Source organism: Calidris pugnax, unplaced genomic scaffold (genome assembly GCF_001431845.1).
Source record: "Calidris pugnax isolate Ruff unplaced genomic scaffold, ASM143184v1 scaffold24, whole genome shotgun sequence".
Lineage (NCBI taxonomy): Eukaryota > Metazoa > Chordata > Aves > Charadriiformes > Scolopacidae > Calidris > Calidris pugnax.
The window spans coordinates 9,484,458-9,506,113 of NW_015090922.1; the positions used below are offsets into that span (position 1 = coordinate 9,484,458).

Consider the following 21,656-nt stretch of genomic DNA (forward strand, 5'->3'; position numbering starts at 1 on the left):
TCTTCACACTTCACTGTTCTTCCAAGCAGTACAAATGCCATAGTCTTTGATAATGAATACAGAGCAAATTATACGGGGAATTATCAAAATACAGGGTATTATCAAAAAAACCCACCACCATTGTTTCGGCCATATGCATCTACACAAATTGCACCATTCAGACAAATGGAGTTGGGAAATCATGATGTAGTGTATAGTAACTTTCTTGTGCTGGAGCCTTATACGTTATTTTATATGAGGATATAACTACTCAACATACACATCAATTTTAATACAATTTGTGTTAACAATACAGATAATGTAATGGTTGAGAGCAAAAGGTGGAAACAATAATTAAATGTAGTAGACAGCACTTTCATAATGGTTTTTGGTTTGGGTGCATAGAATACAAATTGGATAGAATTCAATTGCTAAATCTGGTTAAGTGTGAAAGTAATTTTAATGTGGCTTGAGTGAAACAGTAACTTTGATATAGTTGAGAAGCAATTTAAAGAAACCACTGGTTTACTTAGATTCTGGTTTCAAGTTTTTAATCACGTTTTCTTAAAGCTCTTTGATACTACACCTCCTTAGAATGCCTCCTTAAATTGAAATGCTGATGTTAAGGAAAAACATTTATTTCACTGATGCTGCATTATGGAATTTAAATGGATAACTGCTGATTTTTAAGTACTGTGTGTGTGTTTAAAAATGTACGATGTCTCTCTTAAACATAGTACAAGAAATACGCAGATAAAAACATTGTGAGTAATAAGTGTTTTGTCCCATCTACCTTTTGACAGGAGAATTAGATGACAGAGAACAGGCAAAGCTGGAAGTAAAAGTATGGGATCCAGATAGCCCCCTTACTGACCGTCAGATTGACCAGTTTTTAGTTGTAGCACGGTAAGATTAAAATCCTCTAATTAAAAAAAATTCCTTTTCCTTTTTCCTTCTGACTATTTATTCCCCTATATCGTGTTGCTCAACTTGATTGCCATTTTGTGAGCCCTTTTCTTTCCCACAGTTAGCTAAAAGAGAAAATCAAACCATAATCTTGTGCATATTTATTGAAGCTACCAATACAGAAGAGAGAAAAAGACAGTGAGTTTTGGAATAATGCTATGCTGCCTGTATTTCAGATTATAGTAGAATTTGATACTTTAAATGTAGACATCAGTCTGTTTTCCCTTCAGAGTAAACGAAACAGGATTTCACTACTAATGTTTCAGCCTTGTATTATAGTACTTGGAATTTCCTAGTGTAATTTAAAGTTAAGAGTAGAATTAAAGAAGATGTTAACAAATGGAATCAATGCAGAACTTGCCCGATTTGCATATAAGCTGAATAATATGCAGTGCACTTATTTCGTATGAATGTTGAAAGAAAAGTTTAGAAGTGATGCATTTCATTAGTGAAAAAACTCTGGTCAGTTCAATTTGATAAAGTAACATATGATTATGCAGACTTATAAGGGGAACATCAAAGCCCTTGGGATTCAGAAATAACTTTAATTTATCTAAAAAAAAAGAAACAGCTTGCAAAACCCTGTAGACTTCTTACTGAAGAACAGCCCTACACTCATAAGATGTATCATGCTCCACTTGTACTGTAATTCGTACTCACAAATACAGTACAAAGGTACTGTTCTAATGATGACAGATAAAGTAGTGATTTTATCCTGAATTACTGCATCTTCTGTATTTTCTGTAACATGGTCGCAGAGCACAGTCTCAAATCTTCTTAGGCAAACAATAATTTTCTGTTGTTTCCAGTTTCTGTACTTTATTCTTCCTCCCTTTTGAAAAAAAGTGTTTCAGGAAGGAAATAAACAGAAGTTGCTTTGTATTTTCCAGCTTCTGTGTATGGTGAAATGGGTTGCCACTTTACTGTTTTACAGTTCAATGCTGATCTACCAGGGTTTCTTCTTTTTCCTCCACTTTGTAGCACTGTATCCTTTCTATACAGTAGTAAAAATTGCCTGCCCCTGTTAAATTTCCAAGCCAGAGAGGGGTATAGTTGTGAACATGCATCTGTTCAGAAGATCACAGTGCCTGGTAAATGCTCCAGAAAACAGAACTACTTCTATCACCAGCAATATAATACCTGGATGTGTATGGCCAGACCATGATGGGGAACCTTAAAAATACCATCTTTGTGAAGATAATGTGCGTTTTTGAAGAGTTCATTCATTGCTTTAACATCCCTCCACTCCCCATTTTGCAGCCGCTCTGGGGAGCTGAAGTCGTGTACTGTGAGGCTGAAAAAATTCCCAGAGGAGTGCAAAGCAGTCTACTGGGAAGTGACAGAGAATAAATGAAATTTTTAGAGAAAAACGTTCTTCTCTCTTTGCTCCCTTATTTAAGACATCCTGTGCAATGGTGTTCCCTGACCAAGATTGCATTTGTTTAGACGTTGATATATTTCTGTTATGAAGGGAAGGGGTCTGGGTCATAGCTGACTAACTGTAGCTATCTCAGATCTTGTGTTAAGCAATCTTAATGACCAGCTGTGATCAGGTGTTATTCAGGTACCCCCTTATTGATGTTCTTCCACAGAACTCCATTAATCTTTGTAAACTGCTTTTGAACTGACAGAAACTATTTCCAAGCTTTTATGTATCTGTATTTACAGGCTGCAACATCACATTTCTCTTGCATTAAGTGCTTCTGAGACAGATTTTCACCAGAAACGGTTCTTCTGTGATGATTGTGGCAGCTTAAAATTGAATATGCTGTGTGCTTGCATGTAAAGACTTTCATGATACTGACTACTAAAAGCTGCTTGAGTAACAGTGGAGCTGGTATTATGATCGGTCAAACTCTGCTTATAGACTTTGTGGTGGCCTAACTGCAGTTCACTGGGCACTGGCTGTGCCTGCTAGGTTTTCAGTGAGAATGATATTTCTCTGGTTCCTGGAAGCTATGTTTAGTTTTGCAAATTTGAAATTCTGACAGTAAGAACTTTTTCCCAAATGTTTTCCTATATGTGATTTTGGTTAAGTGTGGGTATGCTATCTGTATTTGAAATTTGAAAAGCATTTTCATGTGGTCTTTTTTACATGGTGGATCAAAGGCACCAAGTATTTCTTCTCAGTTTTTTCAGTCTGCTCTGGCTGAAGAAAGAGTTGCTTTTGTCCTTGTAGGCTTCAGCTTTTTCAGTCACACAAGCACGCTTTGTTGGTTCTTTAGAAGGTGTTTAAACACTCTCTTTTTTTTAATATTTGTATTGCCCATTTGCAAGAACATTTATATTTGGCTTAGGACATGTAGCTTTCCCAGTCTTACAAGGTTTGTTTACTGTTTCAGGAACAAGAGGCCTTTTTTCTAGGTTTATATGCTTGGTCGGTCTGGGCCTGTCACTAAGCTCTAGTGTGCAATAATCTGCTGTATGTAAAGGTAAAAGAATATGCCTGTCCTGTCCGGAAATTGGAGGTAGCATTGCCAGAAAAATCTATGGAAATTTTGAAAAAAAGTATAAGGGTACTTAACCTTGAGCTCCCAAAGTGGTCTTCCTTGACTGTGGGTTTACAAATCTTGAAAGTACCATGTTGCTCCTACAGAAGCATAACTTGAACTAGCACAAGCATCTGTTAGGAGAAGTTTGAGGCATCAGACTAATGTATTCTGGTTTTGAGTTGTTTCTTGGGTAACCCACTGTCATTTATGCTCTGGCAATGAGAATTCCAACACCATTTTCCACTCCATGAAAATAAGATGCAGCTTTGTCCACCAATTTTGATTGTTGTATATATTATTGGCAACAGTCCTTCTGTGTCTGCTGGCTTCAAAGAACTCTGAGAAGCTGCAACAGCAGTTTATGTCTGTTCATGTTGGCAAATAGTATAACACAGTAGAAGTGGATTAGCAGAATTCAAATGTTTGGTGATGAGGACTTAGCATCCACACTACACACATTTTGAACAGTTTTATTTTTGGACTATCTCTAATGTGGTCCTGTGGACTAAATGAGTATGTGGAACTACTCTTTACCTTAACAGAAATCCAGTTTGTATGCTACAAGATACCTTTTGATCTACTGCACTTCTGACAGTTGCTTTGAAACTTGATTGCTAATTTGAACCAGAACACTGATATAGATACCCCCTGTTTTCTCTAGTCATCAGCCTCTATTGTTCCTAATACACAAGGAATACTTAATTTCCTTGTGAGATCTCATGTTCTCTTTCTAACTGTATTCCAAGTAGCATAGTATTAGGAAACAGAAACTTTCCTGTTGTGTGTATAACGTAATAGTCCTGGGTTTTTTTTAAATTTGCTAAGGAGTCAAAAATGGTCCTGACCAGACTCAGGTGTGGTAGGAGTAGATGCTCAGAGCCATAGACTCGACCCATTTTTTTTCATTCTGTCTGCTAATTTTGTCTAGAATGCATTACATGATAAGTTTATGGTACATTCTAGTTCTGTTTATGTACTGTATGATGCAGTGAAACAGTTAACAATTTAGTTCTTTTATTCTGCTTCATCTAACTAGATTATCAACATTGTCTTCTGGAAGGAATGTATCTCTAAATCAAACTATTTTCCAGATGTTTGTGGTCTCAGCTTGTTTCCAGCTGAAACAGAGTTTTGAAGACTAATTAAAATAACCTTAAAGCATTGCACATCTACCTTAAAATTTTGTTCTTTAATTACTTTGAAATTAAAATGGCATTGCATACCTCCGGCTAACATAACATCTTTCTCTTCATTTGAATGCCTGATTATTTTTGGATGGAAAATTACAGAAAAATGGAAAATTACATGTTAGTCATTATGAATTAGAGTTTGATCCTTCCTGCCTTGTTTTCACTTTTCCATTTCCTCTAATAAAGTGATTATATTCATTTTTGTTGGTTACTATTGATTTAGTTACAAGTGCTCATAGTATTTGGAGGTTTATTTGTTACAGGAATTTATCTTACAGTGAGGAGGGGAACGCAATGCGACTTCAACCAGCAATGTGTCTTTCATCATATTGAGGAAAAGAATACACTTATCAACTAAAAACAAGAAATAAAAACATTTTAAAGTGTATTCAAATAGTAATACTCTGTTCTTGCAAGATAATTCAGTGTAGTCAGTGGCAGTAAATAAGACCTCCTGAAGCTCGTCAATGAAAACAAATACGTAAAGTTACTGGTTTGGAAACTTCACTGTTAGTGTGCTTCTGGATTGTCTTTAAGTGCTGAGAAGTAAGAGGAATTGGAGTTCATTAAAGAGATAATGAAATTTAATGGCAGAGTTGCAATATAAAATTATGCAGTAAAGGTGGTGAAAATCGTTATGCTGATGCTGCACTCTCAGAACTAGATGTTTGCTGTTGAGGTGAATTACAGCATGTAATGGTAAGCAGATGGTTTGGCAATGAAAAGGAAAAATATGTTCACTTCAAGTTTACTAGGAATATCAAAAATACTATGTTTCTGCCTGTCTGTCATGCTTGACCAATACACATTTATTCCTTTGTACTTTTTCTGTTATAATATTTCTTCTTCACCAATTTAATTTGAAAACAACTAATTCAGAGTTGGAGCTGGGGTTTTTTGCATCTGTTTTTTTTAATGAAATTTTATCTATTGTACTATAAAAAAAAATTTCTGCAGCAGCATTTTCCTGAACCTGCTTTGGGGGATGCAGATCTCCTCCTCTATGACTGTGAAATTGCAGGATGAAGTACAGATGATCACTTAAATCATATCCTGTGAATTTTCTGCTTGTATGTGTCAGATTCTATTTCGGTTGAGTAATAAAGATTTCAGATAAGTTCCATTGCTATTAATGTAGTAATGAAACTGAAGGTTAGTTGTGGTGCGTAGGGGACATTATATGTAATGCCACCTCCTACCCTAACTTTGAGAGTCTTTCAGAGAAAGAATAATGGCAGGTGACTTTCATGTTTGTTATGTCATCTCCTCGTGCGCTCTAAATATCTGAAGTGATAATAATGAAACAGCACTGTACAGACAATGCTTAAAAAAGCAAGGAAAATGTGTCTTCTGCAACAGCATCATTTTACTATGAATATGATCTTCATGTTAGATTTTACATTATCTAGTAGTAAAAATCTCCATGGTATTTTTTCAACTTTAATATTGAGCTGATGACATATATCTCCACTGCAGAAGTATGTTTTTTCTGCTTTCCAATATTTTAAGTATCACAAGACTCTTTGAAGGCGCAATCAGATACTAATTGGCTGTTTGTAAAATGCTCTTATTGATAGCAGTCTAAGAGGTCATCTTTTAGGACCGTTTCCAATTCATAGTGAAGGGAAACATCAATGTAATAATAACGAAAACAAAAGCTTCCTAATACGTAGAAAACCACCAAAGATCCACTTAGTTATTTTCCTCAAAAACTTTAACTTTTGAGATGGCACGTAGGTCTCATTCATTAGTTGCAAGTATAAGAGGAAAAATGTGAATTTGCAGATTCATTTATGCCCAGAGGTGGTTTGCTTTAAACAGATTTGTTCAGAGTATACCCACAATTCATCTCGTATCACTGAAATGCAGAAACAATGTATGAAAGTGGACAATTTTAAAATAAATGTCCTCAGATTGAGAAGGACCTCTATCTCAGCTGGATTTTTGAGAATACAAGATGGAAGAAAATAGAGGGTCGCTGGCCTGGATCTAGGACTTTCTGGATCCAGTTTGATGCCGGACTGCTGTTGCTGCTGGGGAGACTGGTGACTATTTTTATCCTGATGTACGATCACAGTGGTACCAGATTTTCTTGCATAAATAGTGCCCCTTTTCAGAACTAGTTACTGATGAGCAATTTAATCTTTAGAAATGTGTTATGACTGTTACGTTGCTGCCTCATAATTTCATTGGCTACTACTGATGACTAATGCAAAAATTTCAACATGTCTTAGACGAGTTAGAAGAAATTCAGAGCAATGTATTTTCTGTGTTCAATGCCTAATTTGAAGTTTTGCCTGAACATAGGGCACGCAGGCACAACAAAATGATGATAAGCTACTTCATCCCTACAGAGTTCACTGTCAGGTTTTTTTGGGCATAGATGTTGTTGAGTTTTGCTGAATTTGTGGGTAGTCTTAGATCCTGGCACTGAATTATCTTGATTTGTGTTTGTACGGTTGTCAGCTGCAATCTCTGCTATAAGTCCTTGAGAGAACGTTCTTGGTTCTGGTCTTTAAGATAATTAAAACAAGGAAAACCTAATTAAGGAGACACTGGATCATTTGGTCTAGCCCTTAAAGCTCTTATACCTGCTTGCTGGTACAGCCTGTGCAAAGAGTGATCTCTCTGCTGATAGCCCCAGTTGTTTATCATTCCTGTCCATCTCTGGCACCTGTGAATTCCCTGTCTGTGTGCCTTTTGGCCTTAGTTTATTTTGGGAGTCCTGGGAGTATTGGTTTCTGTTTGAAGTCTCAGTGCTTTAATTACTCATTGAATAACTAATTTGTGACTAGCTTACTGAGCACATTTTTTTGGTTACGTGAGTTTATTATTGTTATTATTGAATTAAATATACTTTTAATTAAGTATTTACAGTTATTATTTGGATTCTACCAACTTAATGGAACATTTACATTAAAGAGTACGTTTAAAAGAAAAAATGAGTAGTTCAGGGTTTGACTGTTCAGCCTGTGTTGGCTTAATACTCAGTTCTGTTTTAGTAGCAGGTAGGTGAAGACAATAGTGTGTCTTCTGGAAATGGGCATTCGGTAGTTGGGTGGAGTTTTGTCCTTTTAAAATTTAAAAAGTAATTCTTTGGTATTATTAGGAAAAAAAATGCAAAGAAAAATCACAGGGGAAACATTTGACTTCTGTATCAATATGTTCTGCATATCTGTTTTTTAAATGAAAAAACATAAAAAAATAATTTTAATAGTTTCTAAAATTAGTACTGGGTTTGAATGGCATGGCTAGATGATACAGAGCACTGTACATCACTGTTAAGTTCTGAGACTAGTTACTATTTAACAGCCAATGCTCTAGAATTCATATGCTTACTTGGGTTGTCTGAAAAATTGACTGATTTTCAAAAGTTTCCAGGTAAAGGAGAACTGGAAGGTACATTGATTTCAATGTATAGCCACAGATGCAGCCACCCCGCTTTCCTCCCTTCTCGGGATGGCACACTGACTACGTTTTATGGTGGTTTCTACTTGTTTTGCACTCAGGTACCCCATGCTCCCACACAGCATTCCTCTGGTGGTCGCAATCCTCTCCTACTCAGTACAGCTGTGGAAAGGATATCACCTAGTGCATCAATTCTTACCTCTTTATCACTTATTCGAAATAAACCTAGCTTTATATTGTGTCTTAATTTTGACTTTACACACTGGGCAACATCATTCACATATGCTTAGGCACTGAAGTCAGTCTAAAAAGTTTGATGTGCTAGAGAGTGACTTGTGAAGACTTACTCTTTGTAATTTTCATTGCATACTCTGATTTTATTTTAGAAATATGGTCAAAATAAAATTGTGTTAATTATGCCAAAGGAAGATAAGAAGCTAGAAGGTAGCAGCAGAAGGGAAATGCAGTCATGCCGCATGCTGCTTTACTGGTTTGAACAGTAGCAACAGAAGGATCACAGGAAAGGCTGTTTAGCTACAGCCCTTATCAATGCCAACATGTTTAAAGGGGTTGACTGACTATCAGGAAATGTGTTCACAATAGAGCCTTATTCTCGGGACTGATTTGTGGACAAATACTGTTTTATGTACTGCCAGACTTTTTAAAAAAGAAAATAGAATGTGTGTGTGTGTTCTCGTCACATATTTGCCATCTCTGCAAAGAGGGAGCAAAGGTTGTGGAACATTTGAATATAACTTATGTATTCCACAGCCTTTCGAAATTTAAGCTGTTAATATCTGGAGTGTGTGAATCACTGTTGAATCTTAACTGTGTCTTAAAAGTTTTTGGCAGCAAGTACTGAAACATGTATTCAGTATTAAATGTTTTGAGATTTAAGATAAAATTCCAATAACACGTTATTAACCAGTTTCTCCACATTCAATAATGCACCTCAGTGAGTAAAAGTCTTGGTGTACGTTATATTATTTTATTGTTAAATATTGGGTTTATAGTACACGATAATGGGAAACTTCCGGTGTGTTGATCTCTGTCAATGGCATTCCTCGTTAGTATAATTCTATGCTTACAACTTGTGTGAAATGTAACTGATGAATAAGGCTCCAGTCCTTCAGTCCAAAGGCTTATACTGTATTAAAAATGTTAGGTGAGTAATTGGATCTTTGAATTTAGAGGGACTTAGGTCACAACTGCAACAAATCATTTTTTTCTAGTATCATAGTGACACAGTACACCTCAAGAGTCATTATGCAATTCAGGATACTGGAGCAGCTTCTGTTAATTAATAATCTTTCTCATGTGTTCCTGCGTCTTTGCTCATTTTCTCTATGATCTGCTGAGCCCAGTCAAATTCTCTTACGCATCTTTCCCTTCACCATCTATGCTGTATCATAGATGTGCTTCCAAGAAAAGTTTGCAGTTTAGAACAGTCACTGTCACACTAAATCTCCATCTCTAGTCCTTATCTTTTGTTGCTCTGGTAAGTCTAATAAATGCCACGTGCAATACATCACCAAAGGTGCAACAGAAATATAAAAGTTTGGAGAGAAATGTCTCCAGTTCAATAATGGTGGAATGCTTTTAGTAAGTAGGCTGAGAGATCCATCTATTTCATTATTACATAAAACCTATCACAAAAATATGATTTGGGAGGTATCTAATACTAAGCTAATACGCTTTCATTGTTGTACCAGTGGAAGTAGTGGACATGCATTACCACAGTGAAAAAAATGTTATTAATTCCTCATGGGAAACCGGTGAACTCCCTTTTTAAATTTATTGTAATTTGTTGAACAGTGGTTTGGCTTTTTAATTTTAAAAATAATAGTCACAGTTGTAAAGCTCAAACTGAGTGAGATGTTTGACTTTGTAATTAATAAAAAATTGGTATATTAGAAATGTATTGAGTATCTTTTGTTTCTGTGCTGTTCTTATATGTAGGTTATTACTTTTGGGGGAGAAAGTCAGGATTTTACTGCAATGCTTGGTGATTTGTCTTTTTGTCCTTTGTTGGCAGAGATCTGAAATCTTAACAGTATGTGACTTTTATTCCTAAAAGCATGCTTTTATAAATATGACATAGAGTCTGATAAAAATAGAAAGAAGGTTGAGTCTGTCTATGCGTTTATTGTCTCCTGTTTCTCTGTTGTAGTGCTGTTGGCACATTTGCTCGAGCATTGGACTGCAGCAGTTCTGTCAGGCAACCAAGTTTACACATGAGTGCAGCTGCTGCTTCCCGAGACATCACACTGGTAGGTTAAAATCCCCGCAACTGTTTTTTTACATCTGTGAATTCAGTGGTACCTACTTCTCTAGTCCCTGTCCTCTGGATGTCTGTTTTTCTTTAGATACCTGCATGCAAGGTGCCTATGTGTATTTTAAATAATCCTGTGTGTTTTCTGTAAGCATCTTGGTGCTGCCCTTGTAATTGCACTGTGTATCACTTGGCTTTAGCAGAAATCTATTTAAATATAATATATGTGATAATTTCCACAGCAGGGTGGATAGTACACATTGTATAAGGATTCACTCTGTATAATTGATCAATAGTGTGATTTAAAGTATGCAGTAATAAAGCTGATTGAAAATTGTTTGGATAATATTTTGTACTTAGTATACCTGTGTGTTAGTAAATGTTCTAAAGTATAAGCAATCGGACTGTGTTAAGCACCTTTTGAAGAACATTTTACTGGGAACATCCTTAGGATGTTTCTATAGTTTGTTAAAGTACTCGCTACAATATAAGCACCTGCATCTTTTAGAGGGAAATTAAAATTACGTCAATTACAGACCAAAGTTTTGTCTCTGTATATTCATATTAGCTGAGATGACAGATGAGCTGTGGTAATAAAAGCATACCAGGAAAACTACGTGAGAGAAAAAAACCCTACTGTTTCGTAGCATCAGGTCTGACTTAGTTTAGCAAAGACATCAGCAATAGTTGTTTATTAATTTTTTTGTTGCAGAATCATGAAGATGATAGTTAAGACTAAAGTAGATTTGCTATTCATCATTTGCTTGAGTATGTAAACTAGAGGACATTGAATGAAACTAAAGATCACTTTAAAATAGTTAAGGTACTAGCTTATATAGTGGCTGGAGAGCTCCTGGATTTTAGTGCCACAAAATTTTGTAGGATCAGGCGATATCAGCAGGTTAAAAAAGGAGTTAAAAAATTATGGACCATGGGTCCATAAATGGGTATTGAGGAGAACAGGAAGAGGTGTACCATCAGGCATTTCTAATTCCCAAGTTTTGTAGATTTTGGTGAGTGAAATGGGAATTGACCTCAGACTGTGGTTAGACTTAATTATTTTCTCTAAGTTATTATTTTCTCTAACATCTTGGTGCTGCTGATGACCGGTCTGATTCAGTAGGGCAATTTTATATTCCAGATAAAACATATTCATTAGTATGATGAGAAAAATTCTTATATTTTGCAGTGTACTCAAAGGCTATTAAACAGGAAACTGATTTAGTCTGGACTATTGTACTGTTGTAAAGGCAGTGGCAAAATGTAATGTTTTCAGTAATGCTCAGAATGAGTTTTCTTTTTGACTCTTGCTGCTGTTACCTCACCAGCGTAATTTTGTTCACATTAAATGCTTTTTTTTCCCCATTATAATAGTTCTTTAGTTTAACGTTTTTCATTTTATTAAGATTACACTGGATGAAGAATTTCTAATAAATCCTACACATGGCGCATCCTTCTTACTGTATTCAGTGATTAATAGAATAGATTCATCCTAATAGCAATTTCTTCGTTTGAAAGTACATGTGCAGTGCTGCTAATAAAGGGATACATTTAGTGTTTCAGTGCCATATAAATGTTTCTGCATTGCAAATGATCCATTAAGTTCCATTACACTTAATGAAAGGCATATCTTATAATGAGGCACCAGAGGAGCCACCCCAGGTTTAATTATTGTGTCTGTCTGTTCTCATTTTCCTACCCCCTCAGCTTTTTAAAACCCTTCTCTTTTGGTCTTTGGCAATATACTTCCTTCTAAGTTAAGAAAAGACGTATTTGTCATTATGGTAGTTATTCTTTCAGCCATTCCCATGTTAAATGGGAGCATATTTTGATCAGGAGTTAAAGTTAGTACAGACGTTTGCAGAACTTGTGGTATATCTTATTTATGCTTTGAAAGGGATGTAGGTGCATAAAACTAAGAAAATTATGCTGTCTGTATTCTTCATGCAAGGCAGATAACTCTGGCACCTGAAGAGCTATTAATGGGATTTCTGTACACCACACCTCTGGCTTTCCAGTATTCCTAATTAGTTGTTTCAGTTAGAGATGACTGTAAACAGACTGATTAAAAAAAATGCAATAAATGCATAGGTTATAGACTTGAGCAAATTCAGGATGGAAGTACACATTGGGGGGGGTCTTGCAGCTTAACAGCAAGTAAGAGCTACTCTCAGGCTTCCTTATTTTGAAAACATGGGTAAGGTAATGAGACAAGGCAGGAAACTTTTTAAAAAAACCCTACTGAAAGACATGAAACAATGTGTGTTTACCTTCTTAGATTATAGTAAGTGTTCTTTTCTTCAAGTGATAAAGACTTGCAAGACAAACAACTTGCATTTCTGGACTTCTCGGAGGCAGTGTTTTATTTTATAATTAAAATTCTCTCAGAAGAGAAGGAAACCGGGGAGACTTCCTGTTTCAGATTCCTAAACACTGTATATAATGTATACACTGATGGTTAGAGCCATTAAAGCAAAGCAGGTTGATGGAATCGCTTGCTCCTTGTTGTGGGCTTGTTTGGAAGAGCCCGTGCTAATTTCCTGTGAGGAAGTAAATCTGGTTTTGGATGTCTTCTTAGGTATCAGTTACCACTAGTTGTTTCTTCAGTCCTCTCATCCTTTGGTGAAGCAGATAAAAAGGAGATACTCCAGGACTTTTTGTCTTGGGCTGTAGTGATTGATGTCTTCAGGCTGCTCTTGCTTTTGTGAGCACAGTTTACTTGCCACCACATGGGAGTTTGGTTGCAAATGAAGGCTGACAAACCTGTAGAAGGCAGAGTGTGTTATCGTGGGAACTTGTCGTGGTCTTCTGTCACAGAACAGCTCTGTGAAGATACTACTTTATCCACAGAGTTGATTATTAATCCTTTCATTAGCAATATAAGAAAAAAATCTTGATGGAATCAGATGTTTGTTATAGATAGAAAAATTAACATAAGGCAAGAGCAAGATCCTGATTTATTCACTTCTGTTGTCATTTTTAAGAAAGTTGGTATCAGTGAATAGATCCCAGATTTAGCAGCTATTTGGAAAATGCCCAGTATGTACTGCTTTTCCACAAGGGCTGCAGTTGAAACAAAGATTTAAATGTTGGTAACATATAGTGAGTGTTCAATCTTAAAGCCTGGTTTACTTGCTGCTTGAATGATAAGCAATAAACAAGTATTTAATTTTATTCTCTAATCTGAAGATGATGGATTTTAGATGTCGTTACATATTTCCATATTAGAATACTTCATTTTAACAATAGCTTTTTCTCAAGGCTGGTGAATTTGACTTGAACCCTAAGTAAAATGACTTGTTGTAGGATAAGAGTGACATTAATTTTTGCAGATGAAACAGTTCAAGAATCTTGTGCTTGGTAGCCTTCAAAGATGTGTATTGAAAGCTGGAGCAAGTCTTCAGGCATTCATAGGAGATAGCAAAAGATAAGAATTCATTATTTGCAGTACATTTATATGCAGAAGCTCAACTGGGTTTGCTCTGTAAGTGCTATACTGACACATCATGCAAGAGTGTCAGTTCCTTCCTTGAAAGGTTTCGGATGCCCCCTCTCATGAGCAGAGTTTAGGGCTGTATGGGACTGCGTGATGAGTTACAGCTCATCGCTGTGGTGGGATAAATAAGTGGGAGACTGATGTTACAGTCACAAACATTATTGGGCTTTATATCTCTAATAGCTCCTTCAGCACAACAATTTAAGATTGTGGTGGTGGGATCTTTTGGGCTGCTGAGTCAAAAAGGCTTCCTGTACATTGCTCATTTTCCCTGTGGGTGGATTTGTGACGTAGTTGTTTACTTTTTCTATTCCCTGTCATCAGTTAGTGACGTGAGCATTCAGTGTTACCTCTAGAATGAAATGCTATAACTTGTTCATTTTCTATTTTCCTCTTTTATAAAGGAAAGTAAGGCAAGAAACCTCATTTACCCATCTCTGACAGCAGAGATAAGCAAGGAACAAAAGTTTTACTTGTTTTTCAGTATGATGATAATGAAAACAATAACTTACTTCCTTCCCCAATAATGAGAATATCGAGTACATAGATGTCTCGACAGCTATTTATTTCTACTGCTTAGAATTTTGTTAGTTGAAAATGACCCCTCAATCAATATATACTACTGTCTCTATTGGGTTACTTGGAACCAATTTCTACAACTAAAGATTCTCTAGAAATCTTTGCTAGTAATTTGCAGGAACTAATGTCATTTTTGGTAAATATTTTATTAAGGCATTTTCTTTCCCGAATTAAGTAATAAACAATTTATTTCCCTTATGTTCCACAGCTGAAAACCTTTGATATAAAGATAGATTCTAAATTTAGCATTAGTTCAGGCTTCTTGCATGGCTTCTAGAAAATACCACGTTGAATTTGCATTAACTGAAGTGGACTGCTGTCTGTTAAAACAAGTTTTTTTATTCTCTTCTCCTTGCTAGTTTCATGCAATGGATACACTGCATAAACACAACTATGATTTGAGCAGTGCCATCAGTGTTCTAGTGCCACTGGGAGGGCCTGTCTTGTGTAGAGATGAGATGGAAGAGTGGTCAGCATCAGAAGCTAGTTTATTTGAAGAGGCACTGGAAAAGTATGGCAAGGACTTCAATGACATTCGACAAGACTTTGTAAGTACAAAAGTAATCCACTTTTCTGGTACTGTGTTTTCACATGGGTGTGCATAACTGCTTTCTGTAGGTTTGGAAGATTAGCTAGAGGAGAAACATGTAGCTGGAATGTAATTAACATACGTATACATTTTTATCTGGATGCAAGTTAATATGCTTTCTTACTCAGTGCCATTCTTTGCAAAGGTGTTGACAGAAGATAATCTGTTTAATACCAGGTAGGATGTCTCATGCTGATGTGTTTTGATAAGGATTTTTGCAAGGATTTTACAAGCATCTGAAAAAGTTCCAGCAGCTTTTCAGAGTTTTTCCACAGTTTCCAGTGAAATTCATTAGCAGCTACGTGGCTGACTCCCCTGAGTGTTTTTGGAAAGCTGGGGTTTCCCTCTATGGTTAACCGAGAGAAATTCATATTCAGATAGCTTTTAAAGTGCACAGCAGGGAGTTATTTTGACATATTAGGTATTTTGGCACTTCTGAAAAGTAAAGGAATGTTTTCCAAAATGTTCTAACTACTACTGGTTTTGGTACTGAAGTATCAGACAATAGGGCAGCAAAACTTTAATTTTCTGAGTGCTAATGCAGAGTAATTAAAAGAAATTTATTCCAGCACTGCTGGAATTGCTAGTAGTTTGTTTGCAATTTTTTTTGCATGTGTCTCAGAGACCCTCTTTTTTTCAAGGAAGAAGATTTCCTCTGATGTACTAAGTTCAAGTTGGGCTTTGTAAAAAAGTTAGAATGTGAGCCCAAGGAATTCTGTTGCTTAAGACTGAAGTCGAGTCAATAGAAACATTTTCACAACTCATTCTGATTGACTCTTGAGAGCTCGGAGCTTTTTTTCTTTGCAGATATTATTAATAATCTTTGTGAGGGGAAAATAGTACTCAATGGTAAATGTAGAAGTCCTTCCAAGACAGAGCGTGGGACAGTGGGAGGAGGCTGGGCACTGAGCGAAGCTGTCTTTTCTTCAGTTTCACAGTTCTGAAATGAAACAGATAATTGCATGAAGGTGGGAAGGGAAGGCTATTGTTTTTCTGAAGAACTGACATTTTAACAGGTGTATTATATCTGCATGCTTAATTTTGAGATTCCTAAGGGAGAAAATGTTCACTGCATTCATCACATAAAGTTGAAAATTGCATCGTGGATGAAATAGCTCTGTTAAGTTCAAGCAAATATGAGTGGAAAAGAACATTTTATAGAGCTTTAGAACTGAAATCCTGATGTAAACTACAACTCTTTATTATTTATCATACAGAAAAATGGTCCTCAGCCGTAATTGTTCAATAGTTCAATAGCTATCTCTTCTAACTAAATGTCTCTTAATATATAGTATTCAGCTTTTCAAAATGCCTACAGTGTATATTACAGATTTTATCGGCCATTTACAAGTTGAGTCCCAACACAATTTGTGACCAAATATATCCAAGCCTTGTCTCTGATATTTATGTAATATTTTTTTTTCTGTATAATTTCTGTGTTATATGTAATTTTGTTGATGCGCATCAGGTGATACAGTAGAGTAATGTGTTGCAGGAATCGCTTGCGCGTTTGTAATGTTCAAATGCTAGATATTTGAGTTAGTCTACTAGAAGCATTTTAAAGTGTTAAGTTTTTATCTCAGGTAGGCTCTGATACCCTCCCTCTTTCACTGAATCATCCGTCCCAGAATGCAGATATTTTTCCCTTGCTGTCCTCCCCAAGTGAGAGACACGCACAGATCTACAGATAGGGTTGCGTAGCCCCCTGAGGGCACGTTAATGATGAGTTGAAGTGCAGCAGAAATAGATATGGAGCACTAATTAATTATAATCTCATTTAGTTAGAACAGGGATGTTGTCTATCTTTATATCTTTTTATTTTTTTAACTTTTGGAAAAACGGCATGCCATTTCTAAAACATCATTAGAAGAACATCTATTTTAAGTATCAATTTTTTGTAGTATCGATAATAGTACACACAACCTTAATCTAATTCTATGTCATTGGAAGATTTTCAGGCACATTAATCATTGTCTAACTTGGGGCATCCTAATTTCTTTAGAGTAAAATTCACATGTTCTCACTTGCTATGTAGCATTTGAAAGGTATAGGGATTTCAAAACAAACATGTGGTTTTAAGTAATCATCTAAAATAGTCCTTTAAGATTTAGGTCACGGATACGTGAAAAGTTTCTGCAGGGTGAGGTAGGTGTAAATTTGTAGCACTTAAGCAGTGGTTATGAGTGAGAATACATTTATCTGTTACCATCCCTCTCTTCAGTGGCTACTCATTGAAAAGGAAGTACTCTTACATGTGGTGTAAAAGCACAATGTGCTGGTTCATGCTGACTTCTTTGAGTATCCACGTAAAATCTAATAAAATTATATGCTGCGGTACCAGAGATTAAACTTGAACCTGAGCAGTTTAATGCCACAGAGCAGGCAAGCCTGCCGTGTAGCGTGGCACAAGGTGCCCGAAGCAGAAGGGTTGTGTTGTACCTGCTTGAGTCGTCGTGTGCCAGAGGAGTAAAGTTGCCTTTTCTGACTTGTCCTGAATTTGTAAAGCACGGCACCTGCAATCGTGGCCCTTACGTGATAGTTCTCTAAAGGGCAGGCTCATTTACTTCTCCAGCAATTAATGAGAAATGGCACTATTTGACATTCAATGTGCAGCTCAAACGTTAAGCTATAAACATTAAATATTAGCAAGCGAGACAATTATTTTAAATTAAATGATGTAAAGGAATTTACCTTTTTTTAATAGGTGGAAGCTCGTTTGTTATCAAATTACCAGTCTAGCCTTTGAATAATCATTTTCATCAGCTGTTGACTCATCAACTGTTACAGGAGCTCATTTGTTAATTCTCTGCTGTTTTTAAGAACCTATGTGAATCCTAATGAATCTAAACTTTTTAATTTAATTGAATTTACTTGATTTACTTGAATTACTTCACATCCCAGGGTAGTAGAATGGGAGAAGACTGACTATTTTATGTTGTCCAAATATAACTATTTTCCTAATGGTAAGAGACAGCTGTTATGCTTGTCAGTTCTCAGTTTTTCATTATCGCCAGTTTTCACAAATTTATAACTGTTACATCTCAAATATGGCAGGAAAGGCCTTGGGAATCAGACTTGAACCATTTATGGAAAACAGGAGCAACTGTTTTCCATCTTCAGAAAATTGTGGAAACATGCCTTAAAGTTAACATGTTCGTTTTAAGATACTTTATAATCCTCCGTTTTTCATGCTGGTCTGATTTGAGTGGTCCAGTGCTCTACAGAAACTAAAGAAATAAAATTCCCTGTCCCTGTTTTTGTACTGCTGACACCTCTTTGCTATTTTGCTCCTACACAAATGACATGCAGATGGCCATTTTGCTTCTTTGAATTAGTGCTTAATGAAATTCAGTCATGAACAGTATGTTATTCTGTGGCTGTTCACAGCTTCTCTGGCAGTTGAGAGCAACCCCTGGAAAATTCATGTGTCTGGAGTGTTTTGTCCTTTAGGTGCATAGGTAAACAGAACACTGGATAGTCATACTCCGTCTGTCAAACAGGTTTTCTGAGTTGTGAATCAAAGGATTATGGTTATCCAGCCCAAGCACCTTAATTATCTTTAATTGTAGGTGCTTACTGAGTGAATGGCCATACAGGTATCACAATCATAGTTAAAACAAATTAAAGTATATTCTAGTCAAGCATAATCTATAGCATGAATGTGTTAATAAGTGTTCAGGAAGGAAAACAAATACGGAGATGCTAAAATGTGCTCGTTAAGAATTGCAGATAGTTGGAGTGACAGTGTTTCATCTGGGTGCCAGGGAGAATATGGACCTAGAGACTGGGAAGCAGCTCATCTGTCATCTCACACCAAACACACGTTCCCATCACTGGCTTTTGCTTGGGCAGATTTCTTTAAGGCATAATTTGCCTGAGAAAGTAAAAGGATTTTAGTAAACCAAATTACATTGCTGTTTATTGGAACATCAGCTTGTGCATTTGTTACAGTGCTACTTTTTAATTAAAATGCAAATGGGTGGGGATTTACACAGTGTGGTACACTGCCTGAGAAAGAATTCACAGCTGAGTCTGGATCTGAATCCCAGCTCCTGAGAGGCAGAGGTGGGAGCTGGACTCAGTTCCTCTAAGTGTCTGCAAGCACCTTAGAAAACTGGCTGTGACCTCCTGCGTGCAGGGAGAGGCAACTTCATAGGGTGTTCCTCTGTTGGTTTAGGAACTTAATTAAAGGTTCAGGAACCAGTTCTTTTTGCAGGAAGCTCCAAAGTGGAGTGAGTAAGGTTGGAAAGATAAGTTTCCACACCTGTATTTTCTGGGATTTCCTGAAAATTATCCTAATTTCTGAAAAGCAGAGAATGTTAGTGTTAATGCATGCCTCTAGAAAATGCCATGCACAAAATAGTAGCCTGTTTCCAGGTTATGAAGAAAAAATGCATTAATTTCAAGAGACAATTATTAAATTACAGAATGATTTATGGAGCTAAATAGATTAATTGGTAGTAGTTAAAAATGGCTGCTGTATGCTTTATTTTCTCTCCGAAATTAGGCTAATACATTTTCATACCAATGAACATGTGCACCCAAAATGATCATCATCATCAGTTGCCCTGAGTTGAAATATCATTATCACTCTTGGTGCTCAAGGTAGCATTTGTCTCAAACACCCTTTAGTTTCTTGCTTAATGGTTGAGAGCATGTGGAGGTTTATACAAAACTAGTGGTATTGTGTGAGCGGCTGAGTCATTATGGCACTTGAAAAACCTCTGAACTAAGTACAATAACCATTGTATTTTTTTAAGAGTAAAATTGCCATGAGACTCGAACACAGTCTTGTCAAGATGATTTATTTTAGCCTTGATACGCTTCATAATGGAGATATTACCTTCTGTGTTTCCTGATGATCCAGGATCTGAATTCTGTTTTGATCGTTTTGTTTAACTATATGGCTTAAACAGAATAAATTGCATTTGCCTATGGATGTATAATATTGTTGTAATTCTGCATCCTTGTTAGAAGGGGTGTGTATCATTAATAGTAATGTGTTCATTTATATGTGGATTTTAATGTAGGTACTTAATACATTCACATTTTAGCATTTTTGTATCAACTAGACTTGACCTTAACATGTGTTTTAATAAGATGTGAACGTTGCAGTTTCTTGGAACCGCTTTAATTTTTAACAAATGTTTTTCAGCTCCCTTGGAAGTCGCTGACTAGCATCATTGAGTATTATTACATGTGGAAAACCACTGACAGATATGTGCAGCAGGTAATTTAATGACTATTTCAGCCTGAACCAGTCTGCCGTGTTCTTAAAAATTCTGAACTTGTTAAAGCATAAAAATCTGTTTGTGTTCTTAAAAAGAAATATAGTGGGAGGCCTATGGTAATATTTTAGACCATAGATCAGTGGTTTTGTGCTGTTCACAGGGTGCATTGTCAAATCCTCTGATGCCTACTGTACATCACATAGCTGTGAAGAGTTTTTTAAGCCAATTTGTATTGTATGCTGCTTTCTGGCAATGTGATTCCTAGTTCATTCTTGCTGCAGTTTGGGCTAAGAAGGAAATGGGTTGCAGAGCAAATGCTTTAGGCTGTGAAGCTGTGCATGGGCTGGTGGAAAAGGAAAAATACATTGTGTTAAAGTGGCTGCTAAGATTATGAACCGTTTATTGGTACTACATGATAAAACATTACTTTGGCCTTACCAGGATTTAAAAAACGGAGAACATTCTGCACATAGTGGATGTGCTCATCCTTCTCATTGAATATTCAATTGGTTGGGTTGCTCTCGAGCATAAACATGGTAAGATTATATTGGGTACCAACACTGGAATATTTTAAGCAGATTTAGGCAAAATGTCAGTGTTGGTGCTTTTCATCTATTGTACTTTTTATGTACTTACTCCTTGTTTAAGGTATATAAGATATTTTAAAATACTCCATTTTCATTTATGATCTAACATTTCAGTTTGTACCTTCTTGCTGCGTAATTAGGGGCAATGTTATGTACAGCAAGTTGAAAATAAGTTTTATGCTGTAATGCATACAGCTGTATTGTTAGATGGATCTTTGGAATTTTTCAGATTTTGCTACAGTGTGTCAGAAGGCTGATTGCTTCAGGTTGTTCTGGTTTATTTGAAAGTGTTTCTACATCATGTTGTTAGGATACAGAAAGTAAGGGTAAAGTCTTTTACTACATAGTAGAGTCTTGGACTATTACTCGGACTTTTTAGTGCTATGGATCATACAAATAGAAGATAGCATGCTGTGTATAAAAGCATGTTTTTCGGAGTTTGTTGCCATTCATTTCTCTTTTAACACTTTTTTTTTTTCACTGTTAATCTTTATCCTAGAAAGGTATTGCCAGCAGAGATTTGTTGTGCTGTTTGTTAGCTCTTAAGGCCTGGGCAACAGATGATCTTGAAAAATCAGATAAAGGATTTCATTGATACTGAAAGCCATGGAGAAAGGATAAACTGAAGTGCAGGTTGACTTCTGTCAACACTCTTATGTTGCTCAGAGACTGAGGTTGTTTCCTGTGAAATTTTTCTGAAATAATTGCTCTGGAGTGGTTGGCAAAAGGCTGAGGCTCCCTTTTCTGAAGTTCCCTAGGGCTTCATTGTGATTCTGTTGCTGCAGGGATCAAGGTGTGTGATGGTGTGTTGAGTTTGTGTATCCTTTTGCAGAATTAGATTTTAACCTCGTGTACAAGAAAAACACG

General features: G+C 36.3%; 1 protein-coding gene across 1 annotated transcript in view; it reads left to right on the forward strand.

The window, feature by feature from the left end:
* MTA3 (metastasis associated 1 family member 3) overlaps nucleotides 1-21,656 on the forward strand; it is a 135,096-nt gene that overhangs the window by 54,236 nt on the left and 59,204 nt on the right. Inside the window, exons 6-9 of the mRNA XM_014951171.1 lie at nucleotides 783-885; nucleotides 10,206-10,305; nucleotides 14,742-14,930; nucleotides 20,127-20,201. Of these exons, the coding sequence (XP_014806657.1) occupies nucleotides 783-885; nucleotides 10,206-10,305; nucleotides 14,742-14,930; nucleotides 20,127-20,201 (467 nt within the window). The remainder of the gene's footprint in view (nucleotides 1-782; nucleotides 886-10,205; nucleotides 10,306-14,741; nucleotides 14,931-20,126; nucleotides 20,202-21,656) is intronic.